The 22,711-nt window shown below is 39.1% G+C and overlaps 1 protein-coding gene across 1 annotated transcript; it reads right to left on the bottom strand.

Moving 5' to 3' along the window:
• Positions 1–7,580: 7,580 nt before the first annotated feature.
• POLR1F (RNA polymerase I subunit F) lies at positions 7,581–11,208 on the bottom strand. Its single transcript, XM_059477498.1, has 4 exons — positions 10,970–11,208; positions 10,752–10,893; positions 9,452–9,660; positions 7,581–8,056 (listed from the first exon to the last, which is right to left on the bottom strand). Exons 1-4 carry the CDS (start codon positions 11,206–11,208, stop codon positions 7,648–7,650), a joined length of 999 nt encoding a protein of 332 aa, XP_059333481.1. The 3' UTR covers positions 7,581–7,647.
• Positions 11,209–22,711: the final 11,503 nt, after the last annotated feature.

A 22,711-nucleotide genomic window follows, 5' to 3' on the forward strand; every position in this document is an offset into this window, starting at 1 on the left:
GCGGTATTGTCACAGCACAGCAGCTTACTAGGATAGGTGGTATGCAGAGAAATTCCACCACCTCCAATTTTGTTTTTAGAAAATCTTAATTCCAAGTCTTACATCAGTCATTGATATTTAACATGACTGATACTGAGGTTTTGATGGTTAACAGTGGGCTTATGTGAAAACTAAAATGTTTTGATGACCTCAACACTAACATGGACTTTTCAGCCTCTTTTTCCCTTGTTCCCAAAGGGAACAAACTAGTCTACAGAAAACCCAGGAAAAAAAATTGCATGTGAATAAACACAAAGTAAGTCCATGTCATAAAAAATAACCCCAAACCCCCAAGTGCAGTAAAGACAAATCCAAATTGTTTCCTCAGCACCAGAGCTAAAGATGCCTCCCTCCTCTTTCCCTCATGTATAATAAGGTGCAAAGTTCTGCCTGGAGCTTTTCCCAGTGCCATGGAGTGTGGTTTGTATTCCCCACAGCTGAACTTGGATCACTTTTTCTCAAACAGGGGAAATAATATTTCTCTCTTCTGCCCCACAACTAGTGTCCATGAAACTTACAGAAATTCAGTATTCATTTAAGTAAACAGGAATCTGAAAACTGGCCATTAACTAAAAATTTACTAAAGAAGAACAAACAAATGCACCCACACATCACAGCATTTGCATGAGCTTTTATTCACAGCAGGGCCATGTAAATCTCTTTTCCTACACAAACAAACTACAGAAAGGATATGAAATATGAACAATGAAAAACTAGATGAATACCAATATTAACAGCACTTTGAAATAGATGAAAATTAGACTATAAACTGAAGCAACATGGCCACAACAGCTAGGGTAGACACCAAGGTTTTGATGCTGATATAGAGAGCAGGTACAAATTTTATTTCTCTTCTACTCTTATTTCAGTTAGCTGGAATACTTCTCATCAAATACCAGTTCATGGAAGTTTTGAGCTCTTTAGATGATAAGTGTGGAAAAAAAGCCCAAAAGGAAAAGCAATACTCCACCATGTGGCATTGCATGAGAACAGGCAGAATCCTTCCTCAAGTCAGACTTTTTCAAGTCTTACATTGATTTGCAATATAAAGTGTAAAATCATAGTGGAACAGAGCAGTTTTGTGGAATCATATTCTGACACATTTGGAAAAAATAAAACTGAAAACAAACAAACAAAAAGACACCCACTAAATTCAGTCCATTTCACCAGACTGTGAATTTGGGAGGAAAAAACCCTTTTGGCTCACTCCCTAACAATGCAGTTCAGGTACCTAGAATGAAATAGTCCTCTATTTGAAATGACTACTTACACTTTTAAATATTATATGTAATGATCAAAAAATTAGAGAAGCATTTTTATTGGACTGAAAATATTTAGTGGAGAGATGAGAAAGGCCCTTAAAGAAAAACTTCAAATTTCCTTTAATTCTCAGGAAAACTGTGGAGATTTCAAAAATCTCCTTAAACTGAATTATTTTCCTTTGCACTCTTTATGAAAAAATCCCCAGCTTTTTCTCTCTTTTTTTTTTTTTTTTTGTTTAAAATCCTTCTTTTCGAGTCAATTTTCCATATATCAATCTTGAATTTTTAGACCATTTTCCAAAGTGTGCTCCAGAGAAAAAACAAAACAAGTCTAACCATAAGTAATTGCAGTAATAATTTTTGCCTGGGAAAAGACAGTTGCTATATTCAATTAATAGGAAGGTATAAAGTTATTTACAACAGCTTGTCTTCACATTCCTCATTATAATATGGCACAACCACAGATTTACAGGATAAATATAAAACATTAATGGATATGGTGATGCTGGTTTCTATTTGGGGATCATTTATGACAATGGTTTTGCAAAACAGCCATTGAAGTGAGATAGAACTAACCACAACACAGATGGCTCCAAAACTAATCTGTGAGCATCTGCATATTTTGGTAAGTACTTCAGAAATACTACATGGGTAGAAAAAAAGGATGTGCAAATGCACTTAAACCTATAACACATGCATATTTTTCTCTACCTCAGAAACCATAGAACTGTCCATAATATCAATCCTTTGGCCCAGTAAACCAAGAGCTCGAGTTTATTTAATGTCTAGTTATAATGAAAAGATTTTCAATTCAAAATTTATCAAAAGACAAATTTTCAAATTTTGTCTATGAAACAGGAATTATCCTCTCAGAGAAAACTAGAAAAATATGGGATTGAATAATAATTAATTCAGACATAAAGCAGGTCACTTCTGCTCAATTCAGTTTAATGTCAAGAAAATCATAACAAAACTAGCTATCAGCACACCCCATACATCATCAGTGCAGACTTATTTTTAGTCACAATTCATGAAATTTCTTGGAAAGGCAGAGGTCCTAAACTGCTTCTCTGGGGAGAAGGTAGATACACCAGAGGTAAAGGCAAGCCCAGCTTCACAAACCCACAAGCTAACACTGAGAGGCTCCATAATGAAATTAGGAATACCTACACCAACTGTGCACTTTTTGGTTTGGGATTTTTTTGTGGGGGGGGGGGGTTGTGGCTTTTTTTCAGCTGAGAGACAAATGGCTGTCCTTCTAGGAAAGTGCTTCATAAAAACTGGTCATCTGTGAGCCCATGTAGAGATGACCAAATCTCTGGAGAAAAAATGAACCTTCAAACGTATATATTAGAAAATGGCATTATCCTGAAAGAGGGTCAGATGTCACTGGTTTGTTATCTATAACAAAAAAGGAACTGATCCAAAAATTTTATAGTGCTCCAAAAAGTCTCACTTTTCTGATATTAATATTCATGTTTACTGATGCAGGAGGATAAATTTGCCTTCTCTTTCAGTCCAGCCTGTAAATGTTGATTTGACTGATCCATACAGAATTATAAAGTTATCCATGTGCTAACACATCTATTATAAGGAAATAAAAGCACAGGCTGTGACTTACCACAGGGAGCTGTAGCCTGCTCTTTGAAAACAAGATTACTCTGGCTGTAGCCAGCTCCCTGAATGACTGGGAGTTATTCCATACTAATTTTGACAAAATGCTTTCAATGAAATCTGGGACCATACTTGCAATTCCACTGACTGCTGCTCTTTAAGTCTCCACCAGGAGCTGCGTGTGCTGGGCATGGAGGTACCACAGTGAGCTCATGCCCACTCAGGATGCCTTTGCAGGTAGAACTGAAATTTATTTCTGAAAATGACCTTACCTGAAACTCAAGTCAAAGCATTTGATAAAGATCTGCTTCTTCAGTGTCCAGCCTTCACAGTGTCCAACCTACACAGGAGTAATGTGAGCATCTAAGCAACACAGTACTGACAGATTGGCTCTTACCAGAGCCTCTGAAATACACTTCTCCTCTCTCAATTTGTGCAGCACAATGAAATCCTGCTTTCGAATGGGACATCACATTCACAGTGTTTAAAAATATTCTTAGAGAAGTTTCTACACACCAAAGGCACCAGTGAAGGAAAATATAAAGGAAACAGGTTAATGGGTAATAATAACCAAGACAGCTTTGAAGGGCAATAGTTATCCCTGTCTTTTTAACTGTATTCTTACTAAGTATCATACAAATGTAGAGACCAAAGCTCACAGCTTAACCTTCTAACCATATGAAAATCACTAAAATAATCCATAAAGGAGGGAGGTATTGATAATGAATCTTGTAGCAAAATTCTTTCCTCTGTTTGTAAGGTTGCTTTGCTACACACTAAAAATTGCTTGTTTTACTCACCTTCTGTACAGCAAGTTAATTTAATCTGTTTTTATAGATAGATTTATCAAATAAGTTCTTTTCCAAGTTCATCTGTTTCTGTTTGTAACAGAAACATTCTAGCAGCAGTGATACTCTATAGATGTATCACAGTATTTAGGAAATGAGAGGAGATCATCTCCATAAGATCACTCTTATGGAGCAGGGGTTCTTAAAATGGGAAAATTAAAGCTTATTCCTTCTTTGCATAGGACAGTTGGCTTCAGGGGAACTTGAAGTCATGACCAGGCTGCAATTGCTTTCACTTGCTTAACATCAGGTCAGTTGAGTGGTTTGGGACAATATTTACAACTGATTTCAACCCATCTTTATCTTAATTATGTGTAAAGTCATGAAAAGTAAAAAAATCTTGAGCTATGTCTGTAAAAACTTATCTACTGACAGTACTGAAGAAGTGCAAAGCTTGATTTTCAGTCTTATTTTTTGCTCACATGAATCCAGAAGATACTTAAAACAAAGAAGATCCTTATAAACAAAGCCTACTGGATACTGAAGTCTCTCAGACTTTATTAAATATACAGAATTACTAAAAGCTAAATAGCAGAATAGAATCAACATTTTGATTAGAATGAAACTATTTCAGTCCTTCCATAGCCAACAGTAATAATCATCTGAGAGCATCAGATCACATAACCTTTTCACAGCAAAGGTCTGTACTGTCTAGGGCTGGCTGAGGTTGGGATGCTTCCAAAGGCAAACTGTTTACTCAGAGGCAGATTTGATCACGGCTCATGGTTTTCCACAGGGCAGCTAGCTCGCTGAAGACCTTTAAAAACCTTTCCCTAGACCTCATCCACTAGGCTGTTTGGGCTAAGTATTTAAAGCAGTAGCAAAGTGCCAAGTCAAAAGCAAAGAATTTTTTTCTTAGAGAAGCAAGGAAAAGACAGAGAGCAAAAGTTAGCACTGCAGATTATTGCAAGCTTCAGAGAATACAAAACAATTGTTTTAGAGACAGCTAAAAATATCTTCTTGTAAGACTGCTTGCTCTTCTGCCAAAGGCATACAATACACTGAGAAACATTTGCAGAATCAAAATATTTATACTACAAAGTAGCAGTTTCTACTTTAGAAACTTATAGCTGATTAAGTTGGAACTTCATGTTCTGTAATAAGGACAAAAGAATATCAAGCATAGCCATAAGTAAATATTGGCTTTGTTACAAGCTTATTAAAACAACAACAACAAAAAAATGAATCCAGCAATTTTTTTCTCTAGATCACATTTACCTTGGTGTAACTATAAATACAGTTATAGGATAAAATATAATTTTACTTTCTAACCTTCTTTTTGCTATGTGAAATGAGTTGTACTAGAATGCACCCTGAAAAAAGGAACAGAAGGGCTGTTCTCTGAGGAAGCTTTATAAATGAACCTCATCTCTCAGGAAGCTTTATAAATGATTGTTCTATATACTCCAAAATCTTGTCTCAACTTAAAATTCAATATAACTCTTCATCTGTAGTTATACAAATGAAGCAGGAAAGGCAAAGCAGGAACTTAAAGGTTTATAGAGATCAAACTTCAGAGAAACTTTATTGGAAAGTGTCAAGTTCAGTTCCTTTGTTAATTACAAGCATCAGAAAATCTTGCCTTTTTATGGGTAAAAAAAACCAAAGACAAGTGATTTAAATCATGATCAGAGTGAAAATTCACTTTTGAAAATCCAAGTTTTCTTGCCATATTTAGCAAATGTCAAAACAGTATTTACAGCAACATCAACAGTGCAGCTCTGAGGCTGCCAATATTGCCTCCAACTGTGTAAACCACTTTTTTCTTCCCTCTTTTTTGAAATCTTTTCTTCCCTTTCCCCTTCCAAAGACACAAAACTTAGTAGGAATTTAACATGTTGTGGTATTTGTATCGCTGGAGAAACAACTTGTTCAGCAATCATTAATTGCCAGCTCCTGCATTTATTTTTAACTGCTCTCTTTTGTTGTAACCCAAGAAAAAACCCCAAAAAATGATACAAGTGGGTGCCAGCCAAACTTTTGTGCCAAAAATAAACCTGCCTCTAAGTAAGGCCCAAAACTGAGACTATTGTAGGCTTTCAGAAAAGACTAATCATCAACAAAACAGTTTGCACAATTTGCTGAACTACAGTAAGCAATTTCTAAGAGAACAGTAAAGGAGCAGAAGTGGAAAAAGAGCAAAAGAGCAAAGTGCTGAAAGCATTTATATTGTCTATTACTTGATTCATTACTTGCAACTTCACTGCTTCCCCCTGAATGTCTTCCTTTGCATGCTGATGAAAAGGCAGAACAGAGCAAAACAGACTTTTGGTGCTACAAACTGCTTCTATCAACTGGTGAGGCTTCACTCTGCAGATGTGCTTCCCTTCTTCCCTTGAAGAAAGGAAAGTGAGGTGCAGTGAGTATTAAGGAGTAAGAGATCAAGTCATGTGAATCAATCTTTGGTTAATCTGCAATAGTAACTGCCTCCATCCTTCTCTTCATGTTGGCACCATCAAGAACTATCTGTGCTTGCCATCCTCCTCTGTCCTTCTTACCCATCCATACAACTTGTCCCTCAAGTCACTACCTAAACATACGTATATTTTATATATATATATACATATATAGGGGCAAGTAGTACATAATTTCTGACAAAATTATGTTTCCATGGGACTTCTGTGCCATTCTCTACAACCAATAACACACCAGAATACTGCCCTCAGCTGATCCTGCAGCATGGTGTAATACATTACAAACATCATCTGACTTCTCAGGTTTTATCACAGTACAGGAGAAATGGATAGAAGAGCCAGTGCCTATGAAATTGTGTGGAAATCAAGTGTCAGGATCATGACACATAGAAACACAACAGGGGCAACTCGTGCTCACCTCAGGACTGCTCAGAAACTGGCTTCATCTCAAGATGGAGTACACTGAAGAGCTAACACAAGAGGACATCCTGCAGTTTCTGCTACTGCAGGCATTAGCTACTGAAGTGCACTTTCTTTCTAAGTCTTCAAAAATTCTTAACTTGGCTCTTTATAGCACCATAACTTTAAAATGCCTACTGTGTACTGTCACGCCATCGAGCCTGTAAGCTGGTAACTTTGTCTTGGCACATCTGGAGCTTTAAAGAAGTATAAATGATATTAATATACAAAGTGAGTCCTAAGTATTGTCAGACTCGAAATTCAGAACATGTTCAATGTGAATGGATGTTATTAGAAGGTGTAAACACTTCTATTAAAGCGAGCTAATAGCATCAGAACTAATCACTACAGCAAAATGTTTTATCACCTAGGAAAAGAGATAAACAGCAAGTTTCCACATTCATGCTCTTTACTTACAAGGCTTTCAAGGAGCTGATTATTTCTTCTTGTAACAGGTAAATCAATACCAAAGCCATCACTGCCTCCTACCTTGGTGAAACACTACACACGCTACAGTTCTCCCCAGAGCTCCTCACAACTGAAAAGAGCTGCAACCAAAAGCTGAAAACTTAAACTCAAAAATTTCTCTTTTAAGCCTCCTGGGAATTCACATGAATTTCCCAGAAACCCAAAGATAATCCTAATCTACTCATGTAAAATCAAGACACTGATTGGCAAAGATGGAGTTATAGTAGCACACACTGTAACTACCAACTGGCTAATGCTAATGTGGAACAGGAAAGCAGACAGAGAGGTGATCCATGTGCTCCTGTAATTACATTCCACAGTTCTTCTGTGCCTTGTTTTCCAGTAAAAAAGCCAGGAAGGTATGGCTTCTATCACGACTTAAAAAAATCTTGCATTTCAAACTGCTGGTGCACATAATCACACAAACACCATCTGACCTAGCAGAGCAGACTGTGTAGTAAAGAAAAAGAGATACATATTTTCAAAACAGGGTTTTATTGAAACTTATCAAAAACATCTGAAATGTAATGCAGGGAAGACACTTCAGACCTCAGTCCTTTTCTTTTTTGCTTTGGGTTTTTCTGACAGCTGAGATAATTCACTTTCTTCAACTTCATCACAATGCTTTCTCTTCTTTTTCTTTGACGTTTTATGGTCACTTTGGTAACCACTGGAGTCACTGGTAGGCAATACAAGTTCCTGTTCTCCTTGTTTGTCCTTGTCCTTATCTTTTTTCTTTTTCTTCTTCTTCTTTTTGTCATCACATAATCCATTCACAGCATCAGCACCTGGCTCTTCATTTTCCCTCTCCAGGTTACCCATCTCATTTAAAGGCTCTTCAGTGACATTATCTTCTCCACAGTTATTCAGGCCATTTTCCTGGTGCTCAAGATTTTGAATTTCATCCCCATTTGTACTTTCAGGGACTGCAGCAGATTTTTTGGGCCGCATGCTGTAAACAAATATACAACATAAACTGGATTAGAGACATGTCAGGGTACCTCACACAGTGAAATGTCAAAATTTGCTAAAACACCAAGCAGATAGAAGATAAACATTTGTTAAAAACAACAAGTGGAGAACATGATACTCTGTGTTACAGAGAATCAGAGTTTAATACTCTCAGGGTAATTTCTATTACCTTACTAGTTTCCTTCTTACCACATAATAAATATTCTCTTTCAAATCTTAGCCTAAATTTCTTCTCTAAAGTGCCATACAGACCATTTGGTAATTCCTTTTTTCTAGTGCTCATTCATCCCCTAATTCATAACTACACAATGTGTAGTAAAGATTTTTTGGGTTTTTTTTAAGTCATTCACAAAAACACCCAGCTAGTGGCCAATTCAGTCATATATGAGGCACACTGCTGATTTTACCAAGCAATTACCCTACTCTAATTAAAACAAAAGTGATGCCCAAAAAGTTTTAAAAAACCCAAAAAACTCCACAAAAACCCAACAGATTTTCCCCCTCCAACAGCTACCTTGCAACCAAGAGCACTGGAAAAATGTCTAAGACAAATATGGAAAGAATGCAGTTAAAAACCATGGAGGTTTTTATGTCCCCAGAGGCACTGAAGACAAAACTGCTAACTTTCACTGCAATTCCACTGAAATTATCCAGAGCATCCTTCCAGATCAAAAGAAGAAACAAACAAAAAATGCCATGAATTTGCCAGTAGGAGTCATATTATACATTTAATCAAAACCAAAATCACGCTGAAAGAAAAACATTGCTCAGTAAATGACCGCTTTAAAAGAAAAACATGAATGAACTCTTCTGAAGACAAGATTTCTTGCAAAGTTACCCATAAACTTACAGAGTCCTAAGGAGGAAGTTGACACATTTTCTCATCTTTGAAATTCTCATGTTTTAGCAAGTATTTAAGTCATGTATTTGTCAATATACAATACATATGCATGCGTTTGTGTTCAAATGTCAATGTAAACACTGTGTTCAGGACCCCTGGACTGTTTGCACTTGAAAAGCCTATGCACAAAGTTACTCTTGAACACCTGGGTGTGCTATTTTGAGCAAATATTATATATGCCATCCACAATGAACAGGTCAACATACTCAGATTTTTAAAGCTCAAGAAACACCTAGTTTTATTTTTTCCAGGGAAAATTTCCATGGAAGTTCTAAACAGCAGAAAGTTTAGTTTAAGCCAACACATATATATATATTTTTTAATTTATATATTTATATATATAGTTATAGATACAGTTATATAGGGATTTGTGTAAAAATAAGAAAGCTGAAAGACTAAGATGTAATTAAAATCACTTAGCTTGCAAAAAACATATTAAAGCAGTTAAAAATATTCTCTGTTAAGGCACCATACCTGCTTTTAGTGAGTCCTCCTCGAATGAAGAACACCCCAGCTGTATCAGAATCCAAGTGCAACACTTGAAATTTCAGTTCATCCCCTATTTTTAACCCCAGCTCTTGCCACTGTACAGGGGACATTTGTTCAGGCTTGGGGATAGATGCATTGAAGCAGCCATGTATCAGGCAGCCAATGTGACTAGGGGCCACTTTATTAATTACACCCTAAAAAAGAAAAAGAATGTCATGCAAGTCTGTAGCAAAAATCAGCCCTTTCAATGCAAACCCTTTAAATATTTAGTTTCCCATATGGAAAAGTTGCAGTAAGAGTTTATGTACAAGTTAGGAAGTCAGTTTATTTAGCAATAAGTTAATGCTCCTTCACTAAAATCAAAATTAGTCCTGTAAACTCTTTATAGAATTCCTCTGAAAATAGAACTGAACTGCAGGAGAACAAGTCAAAATATGGGATTTAGCTACAGTGAATACCTGAGTAGGTGACTCTTTCCTTACACTTCAGTGATCGACTTCACTTTGAAGCCATTTTAAGTCTGATTTACTTGCCTAAAATGCTCTTCAAGCTGGCACAGCAGCTGAAGACAGGGAAGACACATAAAAAGCTTCTGAATACTCCATTCAGTGGATTTCTGACACATCTGCATATGAATCCATATCTACCTTTGTTTTACCGATAGAATTAATGACACTGAAAAATTTTCAATTCTCCTCCTAGGAAGATGGCACATTCACCCTGAAACACAATTATAAAGACACCACCTGGGTTGCAAAAGGTATGGCACAACAATGAATGTAAGCCAGCTCTCAACGTGCTTCACCCACAAGTGCTGAGCAAGGGTTTTGACAAGCTCAAAGCTGTTCTGTGATCCATACAACGCCTTTACTGAAAGGCAGGCTTCAACTTGATGTACTGCTCCTAAACATCTGCCCTCCTAAACGTTCCCGTCACTGTAACAAATGTACCTGGTTGAGAACTATGCGCTCTTCAGAATGGAACACCAGTATGATATACGCAGCCATGACACAGTATTAAATGAGCAATCCCTATGATACAATGGTTTAGCAATAGATATTTATATGTAAATTCAACAAACCTAGAGGCAGACACAACAGACAAATTACAGTAAAAAGTACCAGTACAGACTACTTTAATTTGCTATGAACTACCCATAAACGAATAAGCTAACAAACTAAAATGTCTCCACCTAAGCCCCAGACCACCTGATGTTGAGATAAGCCAAGCTTTGACCAATTAATGAAAAAAGCCCATCCCGTGAGACGCCAATGCGCTCGCATACCACCAGCTTCTTCCCCTTCTTGGGGCTGAAGATGATGAAGTCCGCCTCCACGTCCAGGTGGATGAACCCCTGATCATCGTAGATGTCGCCGAGCTCCCCCACCACTTTGATGTTGTCGTAAGCCACGGGCACGCCCTGCAGGCTGGAAGGACAAGAGGAGGGGCCCCGTTAGCAGCCGGGCCGGGCCGTTCCCGGCCCCGCCGGGTGCCCGCGGTCACCTCTCCGAGTAGCGCAGGAGCTCCGCGTCCAGCTGCGCGCGGATGCCGGAGCGCTTGCGGCCCAGGAAGCGCGGGGGCAGCGCCACGTGCCGCCGGTGCGCCGCCGCCACGAGGCACGAGTGGCGCCGCGCCACCAGCGCGCGGGCCGCGCCGAACGAGGGCGCGCCGGCGGCGGCGGGGGCGGCGGGGGCGGGCGGCGGCAGCGCCGGGGCGGCGGGCGGCTCCCGCGGCACGGCCATGCACGCACGGGCCCGCGGCGCGCTGCGATGGCGTCAGGCCCGGCCCTCCGCCGCGGCGAGCCCGGCTGCCGCAGTGACGGAGTTCCGGGGGGGTGTGCTCGCCTTCGGAGGGGCGTTTCGTGCCGCAGGACCGTGTCGTGGTTTAACTCTTTCCAACCTGTTGGAAACTTGTCGGAATTACGGACTGTTCTGAGTTGGAAGGAGCGTCGAGTCCGGCTCTTACGGGAGCGGCGCGCAGGGGGATCGAGCAGCGGCGCGCTGGGAGCGCGGCCCCCGGAGCCGCCGGCGGGAGCCCCGGGACCCGCGCGGAGCATCTGCTCCTTGGGGCGGGAAACCTGGCACCTGTGAATTCGTTTCCATGAGAAAGTTATCATATTAAGAATAAGAATATTTCTTATTCTTAATATTATATATAAATTATATAAAATATTATTTATTTCACGTTATCCTGTTATTTAATCCACTATCTGAATACGCTTCATTCACTGGCTGGAAGCACACAGGAGAGTTTCAGCGTTGGAAACTTGTGAATTGGCCTTGTGAATTTAAATTGGGCATTTGGTGATCCAGGCAAAAGACGCAGTGACGAATAGTGGCGTTCTTCACATACAGCAGTTTTAAGAATACAGAATTTGTTATCTGTTGCTAGACCCTAGATTCAGTTTGTGCACATGGTGAGAAATGTTTAGGTGCATTTAATAGCTGCAGACTGAGGAGAACAAAATAAAGTACAAGTCCTCAATAGGGTTGCTGGTACGCTCTACACAGCAATTACTTACAAAGTGAACTGCAGTACTAGAACCTTGTCCAGAAACCTTACGGTTTCTGCAGTACTAAATTAGAACTGCAGTACTAAAACCTTGTCCAGTTGGGATCAATGGAATTTGTGGCTGGTTAGTGAAGACATGGTCCAGAAAGGTAATTCAGACTTTATATCCACACAAAGTGGCACAGTATGATTTTACTTTAAACTGACTCAACTGAACTCATGCAAAACGTTGAGAAGGTGTTCTCTCATTGATTTAAATCTAATTTATATCAACTTAACTTGTTATAGTAAATGTACAGTTTCAAACTGATTGAATCCATATGGGGAGTTACAAAAGAAAGAAAAAAAGTACGTATCGGTTTCGTTTCAGGTGTTAAAATTCCTTTTATACTGTGGAGGGCTCAGAAACACTGTTTTGTGGAAACAAGTCTTACATCAGATACCAGAAATCCTTGAACTCCCTATAAAACACTTAGTGATGCAAAAGCCTTTGAAACTACTCAAATACTACATCACCAGAAAGTTTTCTTTGACTGAACACACTGTGAAGACAGGACATTGTTAGCTTTCACAAGTAAAACAAATGGTATAATTTGCAGTACTTTACTGCAAGTAAAGTTGGATTAGTGTGAAAGACCTGACATAAAAATGGCTTTCAGATGTCATACCAAACTCCAAAATTGAAAGAGAAAATGTCTTGAACTACTGTAATCTGTATTCGTATGTGGCTTTAGTCCTCCAAGGTATTTAATGTCTGTTGAAATTAATTTCATGTTATATGGTCTCAGCTTTCTGGAAAAAATATTTTATTTTTTATTTCAACTATTTGGATCATATTTAAACCTTGCAATGTGCTTTCAATCTTGGTGAAAGACCTTAAACAATAACTGCATGCACTTCTATTCCTAAAAGAAATATATTTTTTATAACTCTTATTTATGAGTGGATTTAGTTTGCAGTGAGAACATATAATACACTAAGGGTTCTACTCAATTTTATCCAGGATAATAAAAACCTACCTTTGCTCTTAAAATGAAAACTAATAATAGGATGGAAAAGCAGTATGAAGAAAAATGTGGACTTTTGTCTTTCACCCTGTAGTCAGGTTGGCCAAGATGGTGTCAGAAGGGCTCTATCTCTCAGGGCCTGCAGCTATCCAAGGTTATCCCCATCAAAACTTCTGTCACTAGAGGATTCCCTACAAGATTGAGTCTGTACTTTCTAATTAAATCTCCATTTAGCCCTGCTTCTGTGCCTGGTTTTCATTGCACAGTGCTCTTGGGACTTCCAGATTTCCTTTCAGGCTAAAGCAATCAGGAGAATGAACTTTAAATCCTAGTGGTCATTAAGTCTGTGTGGTAGGCCAGAGATAATTCAAAATAGCCTGTTTGAAATCCTTTAACTGTAAATACCTGGCCTCAGCTGTTTTTCTCTGCAAGTCCACACCTGCCAGGTGCTGCAGCTTGCTGATGCAGCAGGGTCTGTCTGTACCAAAAAGCAACGTTGTCTTGCAGTCTTGTGGAGACTTCAGACCCATGGCATGACTTGGACTCACTACCTCCCTGTAAAAGATACTCTGATGAAAGAAGGAATCTCAATCCAAATACCACCTCCTCCAGCCAGTTCTTAAAACCATCTGGACCATTGGACTTAAATCCTAATATCCCCACATTAATTTCTTGGCTTCTTTCTCTTCCCTGGTTGTATAACTTTTCACTCTTGATGTAAGCTTTCAGCTTAAAGTGTCTGTCTCGGCCGACCTTTCAGCAGCACGGCAGTGAGCCTGAGTCCAAAACGCAGCTAAAATCAATGTCTAAACCAGCACAGCTGTTGGTACGTTTGCAAAGTGGCTGATAAGACTGTGCTGAGACTGTTTGTCTCTAGAGGTCAGGTTGCAAGTAACAATGGGGACCAAACCCAAAATCTGCCTTTGCAGTCACTGCTGTTCTTTTTCTTCCTGTTTTATCTGGGTTTGTCTTGTTTTCTCTGTGAAAGGATGGCCAGATTCCAAAAAGGAGATTCCTTGACAACCACAACTTCTGCACCTCTCAGCTGGTCTTTTCTATCCATACAGTCACTGCCATCTTGTATGCAGGTTTCCGAATTGGCAATGTATGTTGAGTAGAAAGTTCATCCAATTGCTTATTGATGCTCTCCTGTGGCACGTGCACTCATTCATTCAGAGAGTGGCCCTCACCCAGCTTTAAAATCCTGGAAGTCTTGCAGAGTGGAAGAATGCTGATGGCAGTGTGCTGGAGTAGGATATGCACTCCCCCTTAGGACTGTATGCCTGGAGGAATTTCTGCATTTTGAAATTTATTCCATCACAGGTTCCTTATCCCACAGCTTCCACTCTATAAAAAGGATAAATGAAGAAATGCCTCAGCTGCCTAAGTTAGATATGGTACAAAGATTGTTCTCTGGATTTTTTTTCCAAATGTTTTAGCTGGCTTCTCCTTTTTCATTTTCAGCCCTACAGTATTTTTAGTGAAAGTTCTTGCTGTCATACTTAGAAGGAAGAATGAATACTCAAACTCTCAGTTTTGTTTTTGAAGTTGTGTGGCAATTGGTTTGCTTCAATATCTTTGACCCTCATGACAAATAGGGACTAATCATACCATTTTTGGTCATCGAGAACTAAACACCTAAATGCCATTGAGGATTGTCATCTTGTGGTCCTCTATATGGAATTCTGTTAGGAATTCTGATTTGTGGAAGTTATTTTAAAAAGGATGACCATTCAATTATGTATAAAATCTATCAATGTAAAGGGTTAGCTAAAGTTAACAACAGTTACAGTAGTACAGGCTCATTTGACAGTAAATGTGAGAGGAATTAAGTTGTTACTGTCAGGCACACATTAATTTGAGCAAATACAGGATGATAAGATGAAACTATCAATGGTCAAAGAAGGTAGATTCCCCTGAGAGTGTTATCAGGACTCTCTTTATTTGTACTTAAGTTAATTGTACCAAAAGCTGAAAGTCCACCAGATGGCACACAATAGCCTTGGTACGGATAAGTGCCGTCATCCAAGAGAAGGAGAGGAGCTGCATGCCTGGCTGAAAATTTAATCTGTGTTACACTATGCAGACTCTGCTTTGTTTTGTCAGCAATTAGTAGGTCAATCCCTAATAGCTAGGAAATGACTTAAAAAAACATTAAGGGAAAGAAATGCGATAAGACAGCAATTATGTTAATTTCTTTCAGCTACTAATTTGTCTTGATTTGTAGTGACATTCATGATGTAAGGAGAGGGAGCGGTTGGAGTGAGTCCAAAGGAGCGTCACAAAGATGATCAGAGGGCTGGAGCACCTCGCTGTGAGGACAGACAGAGAGTTGGGGTTGTTCAGGCTGTAGAAGAGAAGACTCCAGGGAAACCTTACAGCACCTTCCAGTACCTAAAGGAGACCTACAAGAGAGCTGAAGAACTTTTACAGGGGTATGGAGTGGTGGGGCAAAAGAGGAATGGCTTCATACTAAAAAGGGGTGAGCTTAGATTAGATATGAGAGAGAAGTTCTTCATGTTAGGGTGATGAGGCACTAAAACATGATGCCCACAAAAGTTGTGAATATCCCTTGCCTGGAAGTGTTCAAGGCCAGATTGTATGGGACTTTGAGCCAATGGAAGGAATACCTCCCCACAGCAGGAGGAGCTGGCACTAGACAATGTTTCAGGTCTCTTCCATCCAAACAATTCTTGGGATGGACATCTTCAAACAGTTGGGGACTGACTAGATCTGCCTTTGGCTGTTGTTTCTCTAAGTGGGCTATTGCTTGCTGGGAAATGGCTGATATGGCTGGCAATCACTCTTGTGGAGATAAAATATCTTATCTATAGCATATTATAAAAAGAAACTACTGAAATATTATAATATAATATATATACTATATATTAAAATGTATAATATATACTTACTGAAATAAATATATTACTGAAAGACATGTGTTCAATTAGCTCCCTGGCCTTATTATATTACTGAAAGACATGTGTTCAATTAGCTCCCTGGCCTTATATCTGCAGAAATAAGGAACCTGCTGTAGATGCCTGGTGCTGACTGTGGTGCTCATCTCCAGCTCCACTGGTGCTTGAAGGCATAGTTTCAATAGCAGAGACATCATGACCTGTGGAGCTCTGGCTGTTTGTTGGTCCAATGCTGAAACCCTCCTGTGTGTTTCCAGCTAGTGAGTGAAGTGTGCTCAGATAGTGGATTAAATAATATGGTAACGTGACTTTTCTCATAGAAACAAGAGGTGATGTTGCCACAGAAACAAGGGAGGAAAGCAGCCTGTGCCACTGCAAGCACAGTAAGGCTTTTCTGCAGCACTGTGAATGCTTCTGATGAACGATGCTAACAAATGAGATGGATGCACAGGTTGTAAATGGGGTAAATGAGGTGTCTCTTGTCAATCTGTCTGTGCTATTTTGCAGTTTATATTCTGAGAAACTTCCAGCTACCTTTTACTCTGGTGTTTTTAAAATGTCAGGAAAGATGGGAATTAAGGATCCACAGGGGATTGCCTCCAGAAAAGTCAGATGCTATTTATTTTAAGAGTAGAAACCATCTTTTTGTCATCCTGTTTTATGACACCTATACTTCTTCCAGATACTGCAAAAGACAAAATAATCTTCTGGTTCTACTAATAGTAGCCTGCTCTGTCTTTTCAGTGCTCTTCATATCCTGAGCCCTGTTACAAAAATAATTGTGAAGACATTTATAAATGAAATGAAGAACACTGAGGCATTTATACTTTAATCCATTCTTGCACAGTCCTATTCCTATATATATATATATATATTTTTTTTTTTTTTTTAATGGAAAATTGTTAATCATTCTGGCCTGGAAAAGAGGTCCCAGATCTGAGGAGTTTGCCATTCAAGAGGTCCAAAGTAACCATCTGTTTGAAAGAAAGATAGCTGATTGTATCTCCTAGGTTGTTTTCAAGCCCCTGTACTGCAATCTGAGTTTTACAAGTGAATTTCAGGAGGATTGACACTTGAGAAGTATTAAAAACAAGGATAAATAATTCAGTTATGGGGATTTTTTATTTTATCTACAGAGTTTAGCAGGTAGATTATTATCAACTGTGTTCAGGGTTACACATGGATCTTGGGGATTTTTGTCTGTATTTTCTTCTGCAGCTAAACATGCTTTTGTATTGATAGACTGGAAAAGTTGAAGCCTTTGGCCCAAATGTAAGAGAAATGAGAGATAATTCTTTTTGAAGTTAAAAATGTGCTTAGTTTTACTCTCCTAAGTGTATGCTTTTGTTTTGGATCAAATATGAACTTGCTTGGATAATATCAAAACAATTGTTCTTGTATTTCCATCCTATGAGGATGAAAAAAAAATAAAAAAATCTCAAATCTGATAGGGATTCTGTTTTCACATTGCAAGCCAAAGAGGCTGAGTAATCATTACAGCATTTTCTATTTATCCTGTTTATTTTCAGGAACCACTGATATTCCTTTTCCAAGAATACGATAACTCAAAGATAAGCTTTTAATTATTTTAATCAGTGTTTTGTACATGAAAATCTGCAGAAATGCTGAAGAAATAATTTCTAAATCTCTGCTTAAGAATGAGAATTAAAAAAATGACATCAGTGTAAAACAATTCTGGATTTATAATTTTTCTGCTGCCCTTCTCAGGTAGTGTATACTACTTTAGAAAGTCTAATATAATTGATTTTCTTAGAGGAGCTGAGCCTCTGACTATCCATAGCAGCACTATCTACCTTTGGGAAAATAATGGGTAGGAGTCATTACTTTGAGTGGATACTGAAGAGTTTGACTGTCAATTTTTGCATTTGAGCAGAGAAGCTCTAGATGCTCAAGCAAATGCACCTTCAGTAGATTATATAATCTCCAATGTGCTGTGCCTTATCTTGAAAACTGTTAAGAGTGTCCCTCACTGCTGAATGTGTCATTGCTAGGTATCACTTGATACCTGAATGGTCATTGAATGTCAAGGATAAAGATAAGGTAGCATAAATTTAGGCAATTGTCAACTTGTCCTAATTGGAAGAGAAAATTTTCTGTTCTCGTTCAACTTCCTGCTGAATTCATGTTTTGGTTTAGTTTGTCACATTCTCATTTACCTGGTTCAACTGCGTACCATCACATCCACCCCCCTCCATGTAAAAATCCAAGATTTCAGAAGTCATGGTAATAGTAAAAAAACTGATACCAACCAACCAACCAAAAACCACCACCTCCCCTGTCCCGCTCCCAAAAACACCCCACCTCCTACCCCCAAACCAAAACCAACCAATGACAAAACAAAACCCCAAAACAACCAATCACCCAACAACGCCAAAGCAAAACAAAACATGGGTGTTAGGGACTCTTCTCTGAGAAACAATTTTAATGTTCCCTACACTGGTGAAAGTAGGAAAAAAAATAAATGAGGTGTGGACAAAATCCTGCTCTCATATCAGATTATTTTTTCATTTACCCAAATCACTTAAGAGCATGAGAAATTTCTCTGCTTAGGTGGTGATGGAGGAAGGAAGCCCCAACAGCCAAACCTGAGAGAAACTTCAACAAGCCAACAGCAAAATTCAAGGCCTGCAGCTGGCTGTGCTAGTCAGCAGTTCCCAGAGCAGAGCTTCTTTCCATGCTCCTCTGTGCAGTAAATAATTCTTGCTTCATTCCGACAGAAGAGGGCCTCCCAGTGTCACCTTGAGTGACACAGTGGATGCTGCTGAGAAATCAGAACGGGAGCTTGGATGCTCTCAGGATGGGCAAAATATGCTTTTGCTGTGCAGGTGTGGTTTAGATGGTAGGATGTTAAGTCCTCTTGAGGCAGTCTGAGTTTTTAAGTGCTCAGTTCTTGAACAGGTTACTGATTTATGGTAAAAATTCTGAGCTCTGGATTAGGATAAATGTTTCCTCTGGAGAGCCAAAGCTCACCCCTTTCTCCACAACTAGCCAGATATTTAAATAAACTTTGGATTCCACTCTGACAGCAAGGCACATAAGATATCAGGCTTGAAAGGCCTTTTTTGCAGCTCCCCAAAGCTGATAAACACCAGAATCTAATGCCTTTTAATGCTGGACTCACCAGTAGGATTTAACATTACACAGTCCTGAACTGAGCTTACTCTCAGTTTGAGTTCATGTTCACCATCTCCATTGGAGGATTGAAATGCAGACCTGTTGTCAAACCGGAGTTCACCACCAGAGCCAGGCTCAAGTGGAGCTCCAGAGCAGTGGTTTGAGGGCCTTGTGTGCCTTGGAGTGCTCCCAGCTTCTCCTTGGCTGGATGAGCCGGGTGTGGTGTCCCTCCAGGGCAGCACGCTGGTGGCAGCCAGGCTGGCCAGCTGGAGGCAGCTACAAACCATGCAGGCCACAGGGTCCAGCACACTTAAACCCATGCTGAGGCCTGTTCCTAATTTCTTGCTGATGAGCTGTCCAAAAATTTAAGTAATCCAGCTAAACCAGTACTGAGCTCTTTCTCAGTAAGTAGTGTCACTTCTGCGGTGACCCCCAGTGCAATCAGTGGGGCAGTCAGTGTGGCACTTGAGGTTGTCATTTGGAAAAATACTCTGGGTTTTTCTTTTTTTTTTTTTTTCAATCTTGTTTTTATTTTTATTCTGTTTTTGTTCTGTGTCTTAGAACAGAAGGCATGATGCCCACATTAGTGTTGCAAATCTTTGGACCGTCTCTACGGATACTTGCAGACAGGAGAAAATGAGCAGATCTCCCTGACAGCCCCCTCACTGCTGGGCTGTGTACATCCCAGCAAAAAGGACAGTTTGGGGTGTCTTTGTTTTCTTTGCTTTTTCGCTAGTTTTCAATTCAGCAGAACGATGAAAATAAGTTCTCCTGTAATTTTCCACCACAAATGCATCTCAATGAACCTATGGGTTCTTCTAACATACAGCATAATTTTCCTGGCAAGTCACTGCTATTTCTTACTTTTTATTTATTTATTTACCTTTACTGGACATGTATATTTTTAATTATGCCTGTGCAAACTCATTATGTTGGATGAGGTGTCTCATGCAGGTTTATAGATTAAGAATAAACTTTTTGGTTGTCACACACTTTCGGTAGGAACTAATACATATGTTTATATGGAAAAGGATTTATAGTTCTTAGATTTATAAAGAGAACCCAAGTCTGCCAAGTTATGAAATTTTATTTGCAAATAAATGTTCTACTTAAGTGTTCTTAAGATATCAATATAAACATTGAGAATGTAAATGCCTAATGTAAATGCTTTGAGTGCCATCAAAGAAGGAGATTTTAAATTAAATTCTTAGTTCCCAAAAAAATGTGTTGTTTTGACAGAATGTCCTCTCTTTGCCAGTAAGCTGGGGGGCATCTGTAATGTTTCCATTCCTTGATATAACCAATATATATCATGGAAGTCCCCAGAATGTGCATTTACTGGAAATCGAAAGTAAATGCTTCCAAATAAACCGTTCAGTGTTCAAACATTAACCTTTTAGGGGGGGTTAAGAGAGTGTATTTGAGGAAACCATTAAAAGGAGTAATCTTAAAGGCTTGCAGGTATTGCAGACTATAAATGTAGGTGTTGTGAGGGGAAAGGATGGTGCAGTCTATCTCGTGTGCAGGCGAGGCAGCTGTGATTGCACTGACTGATGGAAATGGGCATTTTTCACTATTGGGTGCTAATGGAAAGGTAGGGAGAAAGCAGCAAAAATCCCTATGTTTGTCCCTTTCCTTTTCTTGTCCTTCAGTAGATCTGTACTTATAAAATTCATTTATTCTGATTGATCACTTTTGTGCCTGCACATCCACTTACTATTTTTTGCAGTGTTCAGGGCAATGCAGGTTAAGGCCCTGATTATTCTCGTACTGACACCACTACAAAAATAGGTGCTAGTCATTGGACTTGTCTGAGTGTTAGTCTACCATTACAAAAAAAACTCTTATTTGAGATAGTTGTTCAGGGTTAACTTTAAACATAAATCTTGGTCCAATTACTCTCAGTGGAAGCAGTTTCTTAAGCATACCTTTAAATATAGTCCTCGAAAGAGACTTTAAATTAGGATTTGGGAAGCTGAACCCCCAGGCACATGAACATACTGACTTCTCTTCATAAAGTACAAGCATTTATTTTCAAATATTCATTTTTTTTTCTGCTTGTGCGATTTTCAAATCAAATATTGAATATAATACTATAGAGCACTGGGCAGTCACAAGTGTATGACATAAAAGAATAAATTGAACACACACAAAAAATTGTTACAATGAAAGTGAAGAATGTAAAGATATATTGAACAAGACTACATTAGTGGTATTTTTTTGTTTTGGTTTGATTTTGGATTTGTTTGGGGTTTTTTTAATTGAGTGTTGTGTTTTGGGTTTTTTCTGTCTGCCATTGAAGACATGATGTGTCACTATGTCATTAAACCCTTAAGCCCTTTTTCTCAGAGGTTTTTTTCCCAAATTTTCCAGTATTACAACAGAGATGCAACTGGCTCCTTTGTACGTACACAATCCCATAATTGCAGCCATAGAATTACCACAGAGTTAAGACTGTTGCAACATTTTCTTGAAAGACAAATTGCAACAAATTAATATTTGTGTAAGCTGTTTTGTTGGATGCTCATTCTGGCTCCATTACTTGCCAAGAGACTGCTGGGACTCAAGCGCATAGCACAGACTCTGAAAAAGCTCACGTGTCCTAAGAGGGGGGAGAAAGGTCATTCCCTCTTGAGCAAACCATTTAGCATAAGGGAAGCATCTTTCCTTTGACAGATGGGAAGGCAATCCCTGTGTAGTCCTTCAGCCTTGTTTGATGGCTGGTTTTGAAACCCAGAGGGAGCAGAGGTCTGTGTGTGCCGAGCTAGGTGTGGCTTTGAGGCAGTGAAGGGGTCCTGTGCCACACAACGTGTTCCTGTACGTGACCCACAGTGTGCAGGAGCACTGCATTCCTGTGTGTGGGTGCTTCTGTCTTCGTGTTTGTCAGCCCCACCTCCCAGCATACGGCTGAGGAGCTCAGGTCAGGGGTGCCTCGGTAATTCAGCTTGCTCTGCATCTGGGTTCTGCAGAACCCCTTACAGCACATTTTAAAATCCTAGGTGTATATGTATCAGTGTTAAACTTGCCAGCCTGCAACAAAGTCACACAAGACATCTATCTATTGATGGAAATCAGAGAAGATTCTAAAATACAAAGTAATTCCTTATTTTCTTCATTACTCCTACAGCGAAAATAGGCTGTTTGTCTGACAAGAAACTGGGGAGAAACAGCTAAGACTGTGTGGAATTTTATTCCATTTTATTGTCCTTGTAGGATCAAGACTAGTTCAAAGCAGTCAAGGAGAGATGAGAACACTGACACCAATGTATCTTTGGTAAGGCAGGGATGAATGGGATAAGAAATTAAAGATACTGACATAATTCCTATGCACAGGACAGAAAGATTAAGTTTACATGGGAGAATTTTAAAAGGTTTAGAAGAGAAGTTATGTATATATGTATATGTATATGTATATGTATATGTATATGTATATGTATATGTATATGTACATGGTCTTGAAATCTGCCCCACAGTGAGGGATTTTAAGAAGCTAACTCAAGAGAAGGTTAAAAATTTACTTAATTCCAGTTTGTTCCAGGCTCTTTAATTGAGCATACAATAGTATAGTGAGAGCCAGTGCCTGGGAAATCTGCATAGAAACAAATTACTTTAAAGTAGGAAAGTTTGTGATCATTGGAATAAGGGAAGTGATAGATTACATGTTTTGACGGAAA

Source organism: Ammospiza nelsoni, chromosome 1, assembly GCF_027579445.1.
Source record: "Ammospiza nelsoni isolate bAmmNel1 chromosome 1, bAmmNel1.pri, whole genome shotgun sequence".
NCBI classification, from domain to species: domain Eukaryota; kingdom Metazoa; phylum Chordata; class Aves; order Passeriformes; family Passerellidae; genus Ammospiza; species Ammospiza nelsoni.

Bases quoted from the DNA above. Each gene is read 5' to 3' on its own strand.
- POLR1F (XM_059477498.1), bottom strand. From the start codon at position 11,208: ATGGCCGTGCCGCGGGAGCCGCCCGCCGCCCCGGCGCTGCCGCCGCCC. The intron at 10,894-10,969 runs GTGACCGCGGGC...TTGTCCTTCCAG, and splicing joins CTCCTGCGCTACTCGGAGAG to CCTGCAGGGCGTGCCCGTGG. The intron at 9,661-10,751 runs GTATGCGAGCGC...TTTCTTTTTTAG, and splicing joins AGAAGGGGAAGAAGCTGGTG to GGTGTAATTAATAAAGTGGC.